Source organism: Manacus candei, unplaced genomic scaffold, assembly GCF_025592945.1.
Source record: "Manacus candei isolate 608988 ecotype Guabito, Panama unplaced genomic scaffold, ASM2559294v1 h1tg000048l, whole genome shotgun sequence".
Taxonomy (NCBI): Eukaryota; Metazoa; Chordata; class Aves; order Passeriformes; family Pipridae; genus Manacus; species Manacus candei.
The window spans coordinates 301,025-320,549 of record NW_026138096.1 but is presented as its reverse complement, the minus strand read 5'-3'; the positions used below and the strand labels follow the sequence as shown (position 1 = coordinate 320,549).

The 19,525-nt window shown below is 39.3% G+C and overlaps 1 protein-coding gene and 1 long non-coding RNA gene across 11 annotated transcripts in view; one reads left to right on the top strand and one right to left on the bottom strand.

Annotated features, from left to right (window-relative positions):
* Positions 1 to 19,525, bottom strand: part of LDB2 (LIM domain binding 2) — a 304,168-nt gene that overhangs the window by 6,058 nt on the left and 278,585 nt on the right. For 5 of the 10 annotated variants that reach the window (XM_051798468.1, XM_051798470.1, XM_051798464.1 and 2 more), the window contains 2 exons: positions 5,419 to 5,542; positions 4,176 to 4,327 (listed from right to left, as the gene is read on the bottom strand). In XM_051798468.1, coding sequence (XP_051654428.1) covers positions 4,176 to 4,327; positions 5,419 to 5,542 — 276 coding nt within the window. The remainder of the gene's footprint in view (positions 1 to 4,175; positions 4,328 to 5,418; positions 5,543 to 19,525) is intronic. The other 5 variants (XM_051798471.1, XM_051798465.1, XM_051798466.1 and 2 more) reach the window with 3 other exon arrangements.
* LOC127476075 (uncharacterized) overlaps positions 1 to 19,525 on the top strand; it is a 108,120-nt gene that overhangs the window by 73,087 nt on the left and 15,508 nt on the right. The window contains exons 3-4 of the long non-coding RNA XR_007906465.1: positions 3,586 to 3,689; positions 18,109 to 18,144. This is a non-coding gene — a long non-coding RNA (uncharacterized LOC127476075). The remainder of the gene's footprint in view (positions 1 to 3,585; positions 3,690 to 18,108; positions 18,145 to 19,525) is intronic.

Genomic DNA, 19,525 nt, shown 5'->3' with positions numbered 1-19,525 from the left:
GGGAAAACACTGCAGCTAGCTTCAAATATCAGAGGACATTATTAGTGCTGTGTGATAAGGCAATGGCACACCCAAATTAGATAAATAATTTCTTTGAATCATAGGAAGTCTGACATTAGAAAGGTTTTCTATGAACCTTACAGGAGGAGTTTGCCCATCTTTGCTCTTTGTTTAGAGAAAAGAGGAAACTGGTAACTCCAGTTTCTGCCCAATGGGCTAATGTTTCTTCCTAAGGTCAGGTAGATTAAGAACATAAACAAACCCAAACCCAGCATCTGCTGAGGCTAAGGCAGTTGAGTGGACTGCAGCTTCTCAGTCTCCCTGTTCTGTCAGTTTTCTTTATGCACTAAAACCAGCCAATGCAGTACTGAGCCTGCCCCTGTGAGGGTCTGAGAGAAGAAAACTTCTGGAGAGAAAAATGTTTCTGTATTTGTGCTATTGGAGTGACTTTAGTGGGACTTAGTTCTACTTCCAGCACACTACAGTGTGTTGCCCCAGCACCTACAGGATTCAAGTCAAAAGCATCACTGGATAAGCAATGGGCCAACCTAGGCATGAGCTGTGTGGTGCAGTCATGTAGCACACTGGCTAACTACATTTGTTTTAAGAATGTAGGAAATATGTAGGAAATATGGAATATGTAGAAAAGATATTAAACATGGGACTTGGGTCACAAGAGTTATGTTGACAAGAGATACAGAGTCTGCAATCAGTAGGTTGAGAACTAACAAAATCACAGAAATCGATGTTTTTCCCACCATCGTAAGGGAAAATGGGTGCAATAGAGTGCGACTGTCAAAAGGGCAAAACTTTGTATTTTATTTACCACAGTTGAGAAAGTATAAACAACAGTTAGAGACAAAAGGATGGACTAAGACTGAACCTTTTCAAATTACTGATGAGAGGGAAGGTGCATACCCACCCACTGGCAGAGACCCTTAAGACGCTTTTAAAGACAGTGTTATTAAAGATGTATCAGAATGTGTCAGCGCTGTGAAAGTGCTAATCAGTTTAAAGCAACACAAAGAGCACAAATGATACTGATTGATTAGGCTTCACCAACCAAGCTTCAGGGTGCAGTGCCAACCTGACCCAGGCATGGAAATACAACCACATCATTTCACTTTCTGGGCTTGGCTCTGTATTGTCAGCACCGTCCCTGCCTGAAGAAATGATCAACAAATAATGCAGGTAGAGGAAATGGCACATCCTCCTCCTCCTCCAACTAGAAGAATGTCTATGTGACAAGTACCATTGCCTCTCATTAATCAAGGTTGGTTCAGCCCAATGTATTTATCTGAAGAGCTGGAAGGGGCTGTGGGGAAAATGGCAAAACTCTGTGAAGCTGCTGGTACTTCAGCTGTTTTCTGGACACTATCCTGAACGTGACATTTGCCTCCCCAGGCAGGAAGACCTCATTAAAAAAACAGAAGTTAATGGTGTGAATGAGGTGTGGATGAGCTTAGTGGTAAATTCACACATTTGCCAGAGTGTACAAAGTATTACTGTAGGAGCAAAACTGAATAATTACTAATGTCCTAAACCAAGACTACATAGAATAGAAGCTAAGAAAACATTATCTAACCAGGATTATTTTACTATTAGAGAGAAAACAACACAAAAGTGTAAAAGTGACAGGAAATTTGTAATTAGATGTGATTATGGTGGACAGACTGACTTTGCTGGCTGAGAAGAAATCATTGGAGAAAAAGGGAAAGTTGAACTTCATATTAGTCCAGATTTGATGTGGATATGAGCCCATTGCCAGGGTTCTCTAGAGTGGAAGATGAGAAAAATTGAACTGAAATTAGGTCTGGTTATGTGAGTCATCTGGATAGAAGATGCAGTGATTCCATTCCTCTTCTCTAATAAGGAGGGGGGAAATGCTTTTAACACTGAAAATGAATCATTTCAGTAGGTTTTTCATTTTTTTATACTGAGTAGGACAGTCCCATTCACAGAAAGCTGTATGGACAAATGAAGCTTTTAATGAGTTGAAAACTGCCAGATTGTATTCAAGGATCTCTTGTCTTCTATTGCATAAGGGAAACCAAACATTAACTACTAAATGATACACTTTAAGGCACAGTTATGTGAAAGAAACAGAAAGCAAGTTACTGCTACCTGCAGCTAACTTCAGAAAGCAGTGGTATGCCTGTAATAAGGTCCACTTCAAGGAATGTGTAATTTTGAAGAAATGTGGTAACAGCTCTCTATTAAACTGAAAAGCATTGAATAGTTTTGCACAAAAATATCCTACTGCTAAAATTATTTCAAGTTCTGTCTACCCTACAGGGTGGCACAACCATCGATTCCATCTGGTTTGCTATCTTTGCTGTGGGGAAGATAGGAAGAGCTGTTAGTATGTCAAATCAAACAGCTAAGCATTTTCCCCTTTGCAGATGGAAAGGAGAAGTGTCCTAAAAATGGAACCTGATCCTCCATATGAAAGAGTTTGGACCATTTTGCTACTCTGGTACAGAAAGAAAAGAATATTGAAAAACATTGACTATGCAACATCCTGAAAGTAAATGAAGGCAAAAAATCCATCCCTCATACCATGATAAACTTCACCAATGTGTCTCAGATGCTCAACTATCATCTCCATCAGGAAGAGCAGCCTTGACTACTTCATGTGTCAGGAGTAGCCTTTCAGTACCTGAAGTCAGCTTCAATATCAGTGGGAGTGACAGAGGGCTCAATTACACTCAAACATACATGGCTACCACTGAAGCCAACAAAAGTTGTCTCTGCAGGGAGGGGCAGGATGAAGAGTGGCAGGGGTCAGATTCTGGTCTTACTGAACTGAACTCAGAGCAGAAAGTAGTGAGATGAAGTGATTTTATTGTCTTTTAAACTTGGGATACAGCAGGGAACTAAATGGTTGCTCAGTTTTGCACTTAATTGCTGTTTTTTTCTTAAATATGTTTGAATATTGATCCAAGGGGGTTTGTGGCATGCTTTCAGTGAGTTAGAGTGGTCCCTGTCACCAGGGGATCAGGTAGCTGGCTTCTGACTGTTTTGTGTTGCCAGAAAAACACAGAGATGCCTATATAAGGGAAAGAATCTGACTCTGGGGATGTGAGCCATGTGAAAATGTTAATATGACAAGGAGGAAATATGAGTTTAATGTACTGAAGCCCCAAGCTTCTGTAAACTACTGGATTGCTGAATCAGTTGCTAAACAAAAAAAAATCTTCATTTCATTTCACCGGTGTTAGTCTACTCCTCTTTTTTTATCTGGGTATTCAAGTTTCCTAGGAAGTGTCTGCTTTGTGCTAACAAAAGGCCTATATTCTTTGTCATGTTTCAGAGGAGACCTAGTCCTTTCCTATCTGCTGATCAGAAATCCAATAAAAATCCCTGCATGTTTTTCCCAGGGTATGACTTTATGTTTCCTTTAATATAAAATTAATTTCACAAGCTTTAAAATGCATAAGCTATCTCCTTATTGACTAAGACACACTTTGTCACAATCTGGGGACTGATTAGCCCTATATTGTGAATAAGGCAGTAAATGTGACATTATTAGTGCTGGTACAGTTACTATTCTGGAAATGACTTGGTGTCTCCCTGTACAATTAGGATGTCAACAGTTCCAGCTAGCAGGGTGGATAAGCTGAGAGCCATATTCCAAGGGATCTACCCTCTGCAAGTGGAGTGGTTGGAAAAAGAGATAACCCTTATAGGTAAGTTAATTCATAACCTGTTCCTGTTCAGCATCTGAATCTGGCACCAATTAGAAGTAAGGTACTAAAGTAGAGAGAGCAGCAGATTCTTCAGGTGTGACTGTCCTGCACCACAGGGACACATCCTCACTTAGCACTTGGCAGACGGAAGTCTGCAAGGCTCTTGCTATATCTAAAAACATGAGGCCCAATCTAGTCCCACCACTAGTGGAAGGACTCCCTTTGACAAGAAGGGGAGGTGGCCCAGGCCTTTAGAAAATCACATCTGATCCTCAGGACACCTGGGTTTGAGGGTCCTTTGTTAAAGCTGCACTGCAGAACAGTTCCTTCACATCTCTTCACTAATTCCCCAGCTTCCACAGCACACTGTGCAAGATTGCCTTTTGCTTGTGATAGTTTTGGCTCAAGAATGCACCTTCTTTACAATGTAAAGAAAGAATAAAAGCACCGTAAGTGATTCAGGCCTAAAAGGAAAGCGAGACTTACAGGTACCTGACTTGATAGACTCAGGTTTGCAGCAGCTGACTTTTTCTTGCTGTTGGTACTATTTGCATTGTTCCCAGCACTACTGTTGGAAGTGCTGCTGGTTGAGTTTTTCCTTTTTCTCCGTTTGGTTGTTGGTTGTCTTGTGGGTTCTGCTGCAATAAAATGATAAGTAGGAAAGCAAATGGCAGATACTTTAAAGCATGAACTAAAATGATCCATAAGCAGAAGTGCTAGAATATTTTTTCATCTAGTTTTAAATTTCTAAGTTTAATAGTAGTAGTAGTAGATTTAACATACAAACCATAGAATGATTTTTGGGCCTAAATCAATGGAAGCTGCTTTCAATTTTGTGTAATGGATTACCAAAACTTATTGTCCCAGCATTATCTATAAAGACATTTCAAAGGATTTTACCAGGGGGAGTATCCTGAGAACTATCATGGTGCTCAAAGGGACTGTGTAACTTGCTGAAGGTCACACAGCAAGCAACAGTGCTAAACAAAAATGCAGGCCTTACTCTGATGTAGGGTACAGCCTCAACTGACCCAGCCAGAGAGGAGGGCTAAGGTAGCTTTCTACCCTACTGTTGTGGCACACGAGCAACTACCATTTGAGCTCCTTGTGCCTCTGATTGTGGCCTTCACCTTTAAATCTGCCACTCCCAAGAGAGCACTGCTGAATGCCATTTCCCTGCAAACCTTCAAAACTCAGGCCAAAACAGGACAATTACACAGCTTTGCTTAAAATGGCAAAGAACAGAGGGGCAATTGTACTTCTCAAAATTTGACCTGAGCACCCGTGCGAATAGTCTTAGATATGCAAACTTTTATAATCTGAAAAAGCGAGAGAATTATTATTTTGAGGTGTAAGAGGAAGGAGATTAGGTTCAGGTCTGTAAATAACTTTATATTAGTCTCAAAGACAATTAATTATGAATTGTAGCTGTAATTTCAGAGTCACAGCAGGAAGCTGGATTACATAAACGATGAATTCTAATGGAGTCAGTAGGCATTTTGCATTCCATCTACACATTTTTTTGTACTAAATTATATCCCAGTCATAGTGAAACCATCTGAATGTGCACATCCATAAATCAGTTGTGTCAGACAAATCATAAAACATCAATAATTTTCAGGCTTCCTTTTGGAGCAGTGTTAATTGCTTTCCTTTAGAAGTAAATTTTCCTATTGTTTCTCCATTAATTTTACTGTAAAATAAGTGGAATACTGGAAGTGAAACATACCTGGTGGGGCCACCATTCTCTGCCATTTTTGAAATAAGCAAGTCTTCAAGCAGTCTCGAGGACTTAGATTGTAAGTTTTATGTCTTGACATCAGTTCCTGCATTGGCTCCAGTATTACACACAACTGGAAGAAAAAATCAGAATAGAACAATTTCATCCAAGCAAAAGCCCAGTTGATCAGTATTTACATTACTGGGAATCTTACTTCTGGTTTTTTTTTTTTTTTACTCTTGCTAACTGAGGATGCCTTGTAAAGTTCAGTTTAATCTGCACTGGAATTGCAGGATAAAACTCTGAAATGGGAAAACTTTTGCTCGCTATTTGCTACCTTAAGTATTTTTTATATATATCAGATAAACTTCAACTCCGGTCTTTCAGGTTATAGAGATTTCAGAACACTAGAAGATGTTCATGCTTGATTGCTTAACCTGCAAAGAATAATTAATAAATAATAAAATGCCCATAGTGGGTTATCATTCCCATACAGCAAAATGTACACACGGTGTTCTTATGACCTGCTGCATTCCACAAAGAGGACTTCTCATAAACTATCTTTTATCTTGCAACTGCATGCAAAATAATTCAGATAATTTTGGAGGTTTTTTTGTGTTATGAGGACTATACATTCTCTTCCTATGACATGAATGTCACATCCGAGAACAAAGAAAAACATTTTATTTTCCTTGTCTGCTTGAATGCTGAATGTATAAGGTGGAGATTTCTGAAAAAAATGGAATTTCAAGCAAGAAATAAATACTCTTTTTAAATAGTCTTATATATTTTCTATCTGTTCACTTAATAATTAAAATCACTGTTCACTGCTTTTTTCCAGCATAAAGAACTCTGAGCTGGTTTCTCTTCTCTCCTGTTTATCACCACAGATCATTTCCAGTCATTTAAGCCTCACACAAAGCCATAGAAGACTACAGAATTGCACACATATAATTGAGAGGTTACTCTTGCTTGCAGGATTCTTGGTTTTCAGTCATCCTACATGAGAAAAAAAAATTCCAGGTTGACCTGTAGGTTCCACCTGAAATTTGCAGGGCTGGCACAAGTAAGGAAAAGGTTCCTCACTTCCTAACTGAGCACATATGAGAAGGAAGTAGCTGGCACAGAATAAAAATGGACTCTGCATGCCATTTTTAGTCACTTTTCAAAGCAGAATTGCATTTAGAAGCAGGGGTAGGGTTTTTTTTACCAACACTAAAAGTAAGACAACAAGTTGATCAAGTTATTAGAAGTTAGAATGGCAACCACAAAAAGACATAAATTAAGCCAAGCCTTTTTTTGAGTTATTGACTTAATTTTAGCAAGTTTTACTGAAGGAGCATCTAGGACTTAGTTCAGCAGGAGATGTTTTACCTTGGTGCTTTTAAAATATGTAAGACAGGAGGCAAATTCTTCTCTCTTTGCTGCAGAGCTGATCAATGCTTGCTCCATTCTCTCCATGTGCACCCCACTCTCATCCATACAAATGGAGATGCAAAGTATGCAGGGAAAATAGCTGAAAGGGAGCTGCCATGAGGACTAAGAGACTAATTCAGCATTTAAATATTACTGTGTATTGGCACTGCCGTTTGATGAGCCTTTCATTAACAGCAGTTAAAAGAGAAATAACATAAAGCAGCAGGGAGAATGAAGAGCTTAAGTGTGAGAAATTAGTTTTTCCAGTTGCAGAAATTGAATCTGCAGTTGCCTCATTGACTTTTTTCTTACATAGAATTTTTTACATATTTTTTGTAGATAAATACAAGATAATCTAATGGACAGAGAGCTGCTATCAGATCTCTGCTGTCACTTTGGGCTCAGATTTTCCTCTAGGTCAATAATCTAACAAAAATTAAGCGCATCAGGTCCTAAAATATGTTTATGCTGTGAAAGAGGTGTTGTATTTTGAGTTTTTATTCAATTTATTCTGAAACCAGAGACAGTTGCTCAGGTTCTGTGTTTGTGTGTGTGTGTATGTGAGAGAGAAAGAGAGAGAGATTCATGATACCATGGACACCATTGTTTTGGTTCTCAAAAGTCTGGCATGGCTGCCTAATTTTTCTCATTATGAGCAAATAGTAACAAGCGTGAAAAAGATAGCTGTGATAATTCTGAACAAACTAGTTACCCTGGGCAGAGCACTAGATTCACATAGCTCTACTGCTGCTGGGACTAAAACTATGTAAATATACACGTAAGTCTTCCAAGATTTCCTTAGGGACACTTTATTCATGAAACACTTACTCCTCCCTATATATTTACTGTTGGCAATGAAGAGAATGTTTCTTCTTTATCATCTTGGCAAAGATATTTTTTATTGTGCTCTGACTGTAATGTGCACTGAGAACTAGGTCGTCCCTGCCACCTGTAGATACCTTCATTGTTAATCCTATCTATAATCTCTTTCACTTCACACACAAGATTAAATGGGATACAGACCCAAAATGTAGAAATGCCTGCCTGACCTCACGTGCATAGAGTCAAAATATGAGCGCAGAGGGCCCTACAGTAGGACATGGGACAGTCTCATCTTCTGGATACTTGGAAGCTGTATGGACTTGCATGAATTCCTCTTCTGGTTTGGGGGAATTCACAAACATTTTCTCCCTTTAAAGTCTGCAAATTATAAGGTCAACTTTGGATGCCTGAGTAATAGGAGAGCCTTGCACTCCGTGGTTTTAAATGCACCTAGCTCATGTGAATTTGGCACAAGTGTAAAATGATCTGGATTAACAATTATTGATATTAAATCTCACAGTCTTTTTCAGTGACCTTTGAAACCTACTTGAAATCTAAAGTGACTCAAAACCAAATCCTTGAAAGAGGAAAAGATCGTGCTTCAATTATCTAAAGTCTGAGGAACTTACCATTGAGCTTGGTTTTTGCAAAAAGCAAGATTAAAAATGCAGGGAGAAGGTGCATTTAAGAGTTTGGTTGGCCAAAACCACCTGCCATCTTCAACCACTAGTGAACAGGGTAAATGGCAGGCTGGGTTAACTGCATCATTTTACAGTGTGACATCTTAAAACAAAGCTAACAAAATGTTTTAAACTCCTACATTCATTGACATATAGAAGAAGCCTGAGGTTTAAACTGCCTATTCTCTACAGATCACCTTGTCTCACTCTGTGAGATTTCTTCAAAACATTTTTTTAAGCCTTGGATAATACAAAAACATACAAGACTTTACTGTAGTGCTATATTAATAATATTTGGAACACCAACAAAACCAATCACTTCTACAAGGAATTTCTTCACAGCTTGAAATCAGTCACCCAGGAAAATACCCTAAAGTCTTCAAGAATTTAGTGCAGTGATGATGTTTGATTACAGAAATAATTTCTACATTCCTAGGAATGCAGAACCTTTAATGGCAATGCTTGACAAGACACAATTAGGTATTTCCAATCTCCACGCTTAGGCAACACTAAAGGTGGGACTCATTTGCCCACACATAGGTGTTTAGTGCCAGCTGAAATGTCCTAGGTGATGCGGGATCTGATCCACCAGGTCGCTCTTGCCGTCCCAGAAGGCCTGGATGTTTCAGGTACTAGAACGTGTGGGCAATTGAACAAGGCCCAAAGTTGAAAGAAAATTTATGTTTCTTTTAGCTTTTAAAACATATTTGGAACAATGTGTATCATAATAGACTATATATTTCCCCTCTGCAGTACTGAAATCCACTGAAAGAACTCCACATGATGCTTAGTATCCCAATATTATTAGAATTAGTTTCCAACCATCTTTTTTTAGTTGAGCTCATTGCTGTGATGTCTGACCATTACTCAGAACCATTGCCGTTTCACTGCCATAGCTGCAAGTTGGAGACAGCACTAGAGATGGACACAGTGCTTCACAGAGAGAGAAGTCTTTGGCATGAGAAGCCTGTATTTGGGTGTGCCCAGTACACACAGGGATGCATGCACACATTTTGTTACTATATAAAGTGACAGTGATTTTCCTAGAGTTCTATATGGATCCTATGGTCAATTCATCAGTTACAGGGCTTGGATCCAACTTGACAAAATGGTAATGTTATACCCTTAGGGCTCAGGGGGGTGAAAGTACAGAATATAATAAAATACATGGGGTTCTGGGGTTTTTTTTGTGTGTGTTAGTAAAACACATCTGGAAGGATTTGATTTTTTTAACAACTTTTTATTTTAGAGGAGAAGACTAGCATTTACAGGTTTCAAAACCCAGTGTGTTTTAAGAAGGGAGTTATATGAGGAGACACTGGAGGCACTGCAGACAGGGGTTAGAAGGTTCTGAGAATATGGATCCACACATAATTTCCTGTAATACTTCAGTTATCAACAGAGGCCAAACCAGCCTTCATCAGTAAGGGGAGCCATATTCATCTCTGAGATCAGCCCAGTCACACCAAGGATAGTTTTAGCCTTATGATTTTTGTTCTAATCCTGGGTTTTTATTCTATTCCGAGAACAGATACTCATTCTGGTAGCAGTGAAGATTAGCAGAAAGACCGATGTGAAAGCTCTCTTTCACCTTACTTTTACATACCATAAGCTTATGTATTCTATTGCTAATTTAATTAGCAATTACCCTCTTCAGTGAAACCTCTTCACGAGATTTTTTTCCATTTGCAGTAGGGAAGGTTGTTGGGTGGTTGGTGAAGGCGCTGCGGTCCTGCCGGTGCTGAGCTGCAGGTGGCAGAGCTGCCCCAGCTAACAGGCTTCCCTGCCTCCATGCCAGCAGTACAAAAGAACTGCAGCCCTTCAGTTTTTCGATGCTTTTTGCATTTTAAAGAGAAATCACTGAGACTCGAGTCTTGCAATACTTAGGTGCTGAGACTGGCATAACCACACAGCCAGTTTCTTTAAATCAGGAAACATATTTGGTCAGTAAGTGCTGGACGGCCAACAAGTCCCACAGTCTACCAAAAGAAGCAAGTTTCAGGGATCTTCCCGTGGTAACCCATTTTGTCTGTAAAAGCAAAAGTTTCACTAACCACAATTTAAAAAATGGAATTAAGTAAAATTTTCATATAGATGACACTTACAATTGTTAATGCATAATGTAACATCAGTTTTTCTGAATGAGCCAGCAAGGAACCAGGCAGCAACGAGAGTGTTCCCTGAAGTTTTACTGAAATGTACTTTTAACTGTTTAATGCTTGAAACTTCTCCTCGTTGAATGGCTGTAGTAATCACTTGAAAATTATAGGAACTGCTGAAAATTCAGAGCTCATGGAGATGTACAACCCTTCCTAAAACTGACAAAACCCCCATTTGAATGGGAGTATTAATCACTGCCTAATGTTCAGGTAGGATGTTGACAGTGAAGGTATACCTGGAATACAATGTGCAGCCTTGAAGGGGTTCAGTGCTTTCTTTAAGAGCTCATTTTTTATCCTTCACAAACATTCTGAGTTATTAACCAACAACTCTGTGACATTTTATTTCTATGCTGAAATGCAGTCTTCCCTCTGCGTATCCTGTATGTGCTCTAGAGAAAACAACTCCAGTTGATGGTGCTAGTGAAATTCTGGCTTCAGTGCATTTCCCTGGGAAAGGTCTCACTTCTTCAGTGGGGCAGGATTACTGAAAAGAACTGAAATGTCTCTGCCCACTGTTTTATGCATATCCACAGACATATATTCCCAGAGGTCCATGATATGTTACTAATACACCTGTGACGAGGAAGGGGACACATTATGGGTATTTTTTCAGTTCTGTGAAAGAGCTATACCTCCAAGCCTGACTTCCTGGATTGGTTTTTAAAGCCTTTCAAAGCCCAGAGTATGAATGCTCTGCACTCCCAGCAGTATGGCACTGAAACAGGAACACATTTCTGCAGTCCTCAGTAAAGTTCATTCTTTGGAGTTAGAAATAGAGAAGGCTTATAGCTGAGTTTAAATTTCTCTGCTCATGCTTGTTTTTCAGAATTAATGTAACATTTCTCTGCAGAACAGAGGGAGGAATGAAAATTTCCTAGGAACATATTGCTGCTTCTTTCACTGGCCGGCTTGCAATTCACTGCTCAAAATAGCTTGTGTTTTTTAAGGATTACATGTGAATACAGAACATTTTCATCTTTAAAACTGTCTTTGTTTTCCATTAAAAACATGGAGATATAAATGAGAAATGTTTTGGTTTTTTTCTGAACTGAAAGAAATTAGGGGGTTTTTTTACATACTTGTTTTTCTGGAGGGGATTGATTTGGCATTGTTCTAAGTTCTTGCCCAGTATGTCAAGTCAAATACAAGTCTCTTCCATCAGTACATTTCAGTGGATCAACCATATCCATGCTCCTTCCCTTCATGATAAACTTTAAGCCAAAAGAAGGGGTTTTGAGATTCCCATCACTCAGCTTACTACTCTTGCTACCTATTTCCCTTTTGGAAAGAGACACTGTACACTCCTGCTGAGATGTGGATGCAAATAAATGTGCATTGTACATCCCATGTAATGGTATACATGGAATAAATATATGTTCAATTTTGGAATTTTGCAGTAGTTAGTGTAGCAAGCAGCAAATCCAGTAGGTGCTTCAATTCAAGTTATAAAAGTCATTTTAACTTGAATATTCAAAATCCAGTCTGCATAGGATCCTTTATTTTAGTGAAACCTTAGATGATCTTTGGGACAGAATGAAAAGGCAGCTCTTAACCCCAATAGCTTAAGTTAGTCCAATACCACAGAGTAATCCCTGGACTGTTTACTATGACTACTGTTCTTTCCGTATTTCCAATTCCTTCTGCGCCAAAGATTTTTAAATTGGCAGTGTATAAACAGACTGAAGTCCTTGGTTTTGCTACATAAGTAGGGAAAAATATGAGCTTTTGGTATCTAGAAGGACGTGGGAAACTGCTTGGAAATACGGTATAGGCACACCTACTGTATTTACTCCTAAATTAAATACATTTGATTTAAACAGACAGTAATGAAAAGGTTTGAAACTGTTGCTCAAAATACTTTCTTTAGACTTAGACTTAAAATTTCATTGCTATGAATGGGATCACGCCTCTCAAAGAAATTGTTTTAGACTAGTTCAGGGCTCAGCAAGGCAGGACTGCATCAGGTTGAACTTGGCTCCTATTTTAAGTACATTTCCAAAATCACGTGGAGTGGATATTTTGTGTTAACTTAAAAAAATACAGGATGAGTTTCTGTAGCACAATACCGTAGCAGATTCTGGGACAAATTCCATAACGGGAGATCTACAGGATCTGGGATATACTTGATAGCCATCACTCCAAAACGGAGAATGTTCTATGTTTTGTAATGCTTACCACACTGAGTCAAGAAATATTTATACTCGCAATCACCTAAGAAGCTAAGAAACAGAATTTCTAGCTGAACACTTGCAATATTAATGATCATTAACATCTACAGCTTATTACTTATTATTTATACAATGCCAGAGATAACATGTATTTTACAAACTATTGAGCCCCTTGTCCTAAAAAGATTCCTATGTCAACTAGACAAGAAGTAAAATACTAAGCCATGAGTAATTTGGCAATAGAAAGGTATGCATGTAAAACCAACAATTTCATATAGCTATCTACAAGTCCCTTGAGGATTACTGATATATATTTAAATGGTTCTCACGTGTTGTCACTTGAAAATATGGCTGTTTTGCCTGCTGCACTTTAAACAAAATGTCATTATTTCATTGATAATTTTGTTATTTAGAAAAAATTCTGCCACAAGGCCCCTGGCATTCACTATTCCTTTTGTATGTGTTGCCAACCCTGCAAGATGCAGGGGAATTATATGCAACTGCTGAAGCTCCATGCTGGATTCACTAGTAAATACTCAGCACTCGGTAATGTTTATTCATCCTATGCTCTACCCTGAATGCCAGTCTAGGACTCTCCAGTTTCTCACTAAGACCCAGAGGTAGGGAATGATTTCTCAATAATGCAGTATTCAGCTGCTCAATTGCTCCCAAGCTACATAGCTCATCATGTTTTTACACTGCTCTATATCTGCAGCCATTTCAATTCCCAGCAATAGTGATAATGGAAAGAAGCAGCATTCATTTCAGGTAAGACTAAGCTTAAAAAACATGGGGTTGCAGGCAAATATTATAAGTGGATAGGAAATGGATCTTAACACAGCACAGCCATCACCAGTGTTGCAGCTAATTCTTGTTGGACTCCAGTTTAATTTCTCCTTTCCTCTTTTTTTCCCCCCCTCTTCTTTACATATCAACTAGCTAACAGCTTCCACAAGTGTCCTCTCCTTCATGCACTCCGGAGCAATTCAGGTCATTATGGAAACTTTGTTAGCTCTTGTGGCTATTAATTCTGCCCTTCTTTGTGCTGACACCACGACAGCATCAAAACCCTGTCCCTGGTCACCAGGGAACCCAATTTGCTTTATGGTTCAAGAAGTTTCTTCCTCCTTGCTTGCATCCCAGCCAGGACTGCAGTTCCTCACATCCTGCAGTGTGCCCAGACTAGTAGAAGGACTCTGGGTTCAACACTTCTGTAACCTGGAAAGCATTCCTGTCAGTGTCTGTGTTCCTGCAGAACTGCTGCTGAAATGCTTTGCAGAGAGCTGAGCACACCTATCCCCGAGAAGAACCTCATTTGAGGGGCCTCCTTAGCACCCATATTGTATCAAACTAAAAATAAACCTGGAGAGCTCACTCACCAAATACCATCATGGGCAAAACAGACTCAACTGGGGGATATTAATTGAATTTATTATTAATTACATCAGAGCAGAATAATGAAAAGCTAAATAAATCTAAAAACACCTTTCCCCACCCCTGCCTCCTTCCCAAGCACTACCTCCTCCACTCCAGTAGTGCAAGAAGATGGGAAATGGGAGTTATGGTCAGTTCATCAGATTGTTTCTGCCACTGTTCAGAGAGAGGACTCTTCCCCCTGCTTCAGTGTAGGGTCCCTCCCACGGGAGACAGTCCTCCATTAACTGCTCCAACGTAAATCCAGCCCATGGGCAACAGTTCTCCATGAACTGCTGCAGTGTGGGTCAGTCTTCCACAGGGCACAGTCCTTCAAGCCTAGACTGCTCCAGCATGGGTCCCCACAGGGCCACAAGTCCTACCAGGAAACCAGCTCCAGTGTGGGCTGCTGTCTCCACAGGTCCACAGGTTCCTGCAGGAGCCTGCTCCAATACGGGTTTGCCATGGGTTCACAGCCCTCTCTCAGGCATCCCCCTGCTCCAGCATGGGTCTCCTCCATGGCCTGCAGGAGGACAGCCTGCTTCACCACGGTCTGCACCAAAGGCTGAAGGGGAGTCTCTACTTCAGTGCCTGGAGCACCTTCTCCCCTTCCTTCTTCACTGACCTCGGTGTCTGCAGAGCTGTTCCTCTTGCATATTCTCACTCCACTCTTCTCTGGTCACAATTACATCTGACCAATAACTTTTTTTTCTTCCTTAACTATGTTATCACAAAGGCATTGCTACCATTTCTGACTGGTCTGGCCTTGACCAGCAGCATGTCCATCTTGGAGCCACCTGGCATTGGCTCTGCTGGACATGGGGGAAGCTTCTGGCAGCTTCTCACAGAAGCCACCCCTGTAGCCCCCCTGCTACCAAAACCTGACCACGCAAACCCAATACAGTGACATCTTCAGTTTGTAAGTAATGAATGGTGTGGAGCACCTTTGAGATGCCATGTAAGGCATGTTGAACTGGACAGATGTGCTCTCCTTTCCCCATCCAAGAGGAAGCACTCATGCTGGAGTGCATTTGTGGAGACGATTTTGACATATGTCTTAATTAGTTATCACTTCGTCAGTACGCTTATTACAGAATGTGCTGTAAGGAATTCTGTTTCAACATATTCTTAAGCATTAAAAAATGTTTTAGGCCTCTCAGTCATTGTTGTAACTATTTGAAAACCCTTTCCCCTCAAACTCTGAAAAAAGTCTTTCCCTGTGATTTTGCTTAGTCTTTTTATTTAAGATCTGTAGTTTATGGGCTTAGAAAGGAGCTCCACTGTTTGTAGTTTTGCTTCTCCCTTTGAAGTTTTAATACTGTTTTTTAAATAGATTTCTAATTTTTGATTCTTTGCAAGAACTTTGCAACTTTAAATTATTCACTCTTCCTCTCATCGCCTAGACATTAAAAGAATGTCCTTTCAGCAAATGCTCTTTTTCCTCTTCACCCTCTGTACAATGGGGAGATGTTTTGAAAAACCCTTCCTTCACAGCATCACACAAACCTTATGAGCTTTTAATATTGTTTGCCCAGGTGGGCTCATGCTTCTTCCTACACCAAAGTGGACAGTGAAGGTTATCTTCTTACTTTCCCTCAATGACAAATCAGACAAAGTAAGGGCACGTGGTTTCAATAACATAAGCAGATATTCCTGGAATCCTAATGGCACAGGCAAACTGCATTCAGTTGCTGCATATATTTTCAGCTAATGAAAACAAAAGGACTTACAGGGGAAGTCCCATGCCAGAGCTTAGTTCTGAAAACCATGAAAACCTTTAATCCGAGTTGTCTAACTCTTGTTTACAATTGTCTAAATCTTCCTTAAGGATCTCCTGGTGCAATCTGGCCTCACCCAAACTATACAGATTGTTTGGTGTTTTCTTCAATGATGACAACCTGCTTGAGCCTTTTCCTTCAGCAAAGATCCTAACCTAAGGGTCAATACATCAAATCACAAGCCTGTATCATAACAAAAAGTCTTGGACAGCCCATCATATTGTGTGATTCTTCTCTCACAGCTATCTGTATAGTCAGTGATCAATAGGAAAGATTTGTGTCTTACACATCTCAGATCAGAATTAAGCTCTTAAATGATTTTAAGAGAGACCATAAAATTTATCCTTGTAATTTAATTTAACATTAGTGTTAAATTACATTGCAAAGTGCATCATGTTGACTGCATGATATGATCTTTTATACTGCATTTGGTATTGCAGTGAGTATCAATTTCAGAGAGCTTGTCAGGACAAAATTAAATTTTAATGTAAATCAGAGCAGATTCATTGATTTCAGCCTATACTGGATTTGGCTGGAGTTCCACCATTAGGTAGGGCTTAAGGTTGTCTGTAGTAATTAAGAGAAGGAACTAAGTCCTTTGTACCAAATATTTTTTACTTAAACCTTGTCCTGTGAACTAATATTTCCTTTTTTACATCCAATTGTAGGTTATGAATTGACATAGAAACCCAATACCTATTGTTTTATCTCACTGTGTTTCAGTGGTCTAGTGCAAAGCACATGACATTTGAAAGCTTTCTTAATTTCATTTTCTCTTGATAGTTCAAAAATCATACAGCTTACAATTTGTTCTCATTTCAATATTGCTACCTCTGCTTCTAACACAATCACCGATTTTATTTCTTACACAGTACCGAGTTAAAAACAAAACAAGGGTGACTTTGGAGACTTGTGTACTTCAAAAGAGGTTCGTTCCTCTCTTATTCTTTGCCAAGCGCATTTACTTAATAATCAGAATTCCTTAATAATCCACCATCACCGCCGGTCCAAACAGTATCTCTAGGAAACAGCATCGGAAAGGTCTATTTCCTTGTTTGCTGTCTCCCATCACTATCACGTGTGATGTTGCTGCATGACATTTCCTTCCTCTCTATTTCTCCAAAGGCAAACAAGGCAAATTCAGCAGTTCTGAGTTAAATCCTAACACCTGATATTTCTGATATGCAAACTGTTAGCTTTTCTATTTGTGCAACAATGAGACCTTATCAGTTTTGCCGCTTTTCATTTTGACTATGAAATGCATCCACTGTCACTCTTCACCTGTGTCCCTGGCAGCTCCCTTAGGTTCAGATGGAATCCGGTATGTTGTTTGTCTTGTTCAAACTACTGCTGATTCAAAACAAATCACAGCATTATAAAAAAGATCACGAGTGTAGGGACTGCATTTGAATGCTGACCATTTTTAGTGTGCAGTTGTATTGCAACTTGGAAATAAGTTTAGAAATGTTTTCATGGTGAAGTGGTCTGCAGACAGCAAATGCTGATTTAAAGATACTGAAAGTGGAACAATAGGAGATGGATGCTATGCTTGGCCAAAATGCAAGTCTAAAAATTTAGTGGTGAGATCGAAGTTTTGGCTTACTGTGTAATTTTTGAGGCTACTTCAAAACAGGTGCCACAGATGAAGACAGTCTTTATATTGAAAACCAAAACATCACCTTCGCCTTTGATTTTACAAATTCACTTCCATACATTGTGCTATTTTCATGTTTCCTTGTACAAGAAATCATCTTTCCTTCATACAATAGATACACATGAAGATTCATACAAACTGAGGCAATACAACTGTGATTCATCCTTCAGACTAACATGTACATAGCAACTCTAATTTTATCTACAACCTAGCAAAAAGAAAGCTTTTTCCAGAGTATAAGCAGCTAGCTCTTCTGTGTCATGAATCTCTTCCCCCATCCATATAAAATCCTCTTGTTTCTATACTGCAGCTCAAGCACAAATGCAGTGTTTTTCACATAACCAGTTCTATTTTTAGCCTGAATTGTAGGAAGTCTGCAGCATTAATAAATGGAAGAGAAGTACAGAACTACACCGCATGATAATGTGCCAATGCAAAAGCTAGCTTGGCCTGTAGCCGATGAACTGTGGTTAGATGTTCGAGCAATGAAAGTAAAAACACCACTTGTAATGGAATGATTAATAAGCTGACAAACTTCCATGCATTTATTTCATACTTTTTGAATGCCAATCTTATTAATACCAACATATTTTCTTTTTATTGGAGATCTTTCAGCCTGAAGCACAGAGGATATGTATATGGGTATGTATTTTTATACACGCAGTTGAGGTTTGCTTAATTCTGTGTTCAAATAGAAAGCATGATACTTTGCAATGCAGAGCTTGACACAGGAAAAAAGGAATAAGGAAGGAGCTTTGCTTTATAAACTAATAATGCAACTCCACTAGGCATTAAGCCCATTGTTTCATGATTTGCTCTCCTATTGACTCTGCAATTCCCTTGTTTGGTACCAAAATTCTGAAGGCAAAAATCCTCCAGAGCTGTTACACAGAGGACAAAAGTTCACAGTTCTTACAGGGACACAGAGTCTTCTGTAATCTCTTCACTTCTCACCAAATCCACAAAACTTGTCCCAGCACTGTTACGCTGTGGACAGATGGATGTTTATATAAAAGACCTTGTGTCTGAATAACATTCCATTTTGAGGTTATATAAAAACAGCAATTACTGGAAAATGGAACTTTTTAATTAAACGTAGTCGAAGAAAGTAGGGATTAATGACTTTAAAGTAGGGAGTATTTAATGCTTGCAGTCATACATCATCCCCTAGTGAAGCTTTATTATCACCATCAGGCAATGATGCTTTTAAGTATTGATAGCATGTACATTAATAATGCTTCAACTGTTTTCATGACACTATAGTTAGCAACACAACTAATGTACACTATACCTATTATTAAAATAGTGCTTTAATAATCTTAATTCAGAGCTACATCTTCAAAATACATAAGGATACACTTCAGATCAGGCTAGTTGTCCTTTGGCCCAGTGAAGTGCAGATAAGCTACATTTTGAATCTTTTTGGTAATGCTGATGTATCAGCTGTTCCTGATAATTACAGCAAAAAATGTAATAACTGCCCATCTGATCCTCTGATTTGTAGGTAGGAAGGAAATTATTACTTTGCACTTCAATTAAACACAGGCAATAAAACATAGGCAAAATTATTTACTGGCTCTGAAATTGTGCCTGCACAGATCACAGCCTGGGTCGTGCACATCTTAAAAATCAAGCTGCAACTCTATACTTCACATGGATCAAATGCTAGATGGTGAGTACAGAAGCCCACGCACAAAAGTCAAAAGAGATGAAAACCAAACCACTAACATTAGGTTTGTTTTTCTGTTAAGGATTTTATTCAGGTACAGCAAAATCAATACTTGTCCTCTAACTGTACACAGTGTACTTGAGCTGTTCTGTCAGGATCTATACAAAAAACAGAGATGGAATTTAAGGTGGGTGGATATGATGATCAGGTGGAGGTAAAACACACTGGCACGTGCAGTCCCTGCTTCCCCGAATGACTGCAGCTCTGTGGGGGCATTGTGTACAGCAAAGGCACTGCCTTACACCATCCACTCTCACAAGTGCTTTGGGGTCCGAGTGTCTGTGCTGAGAAAGC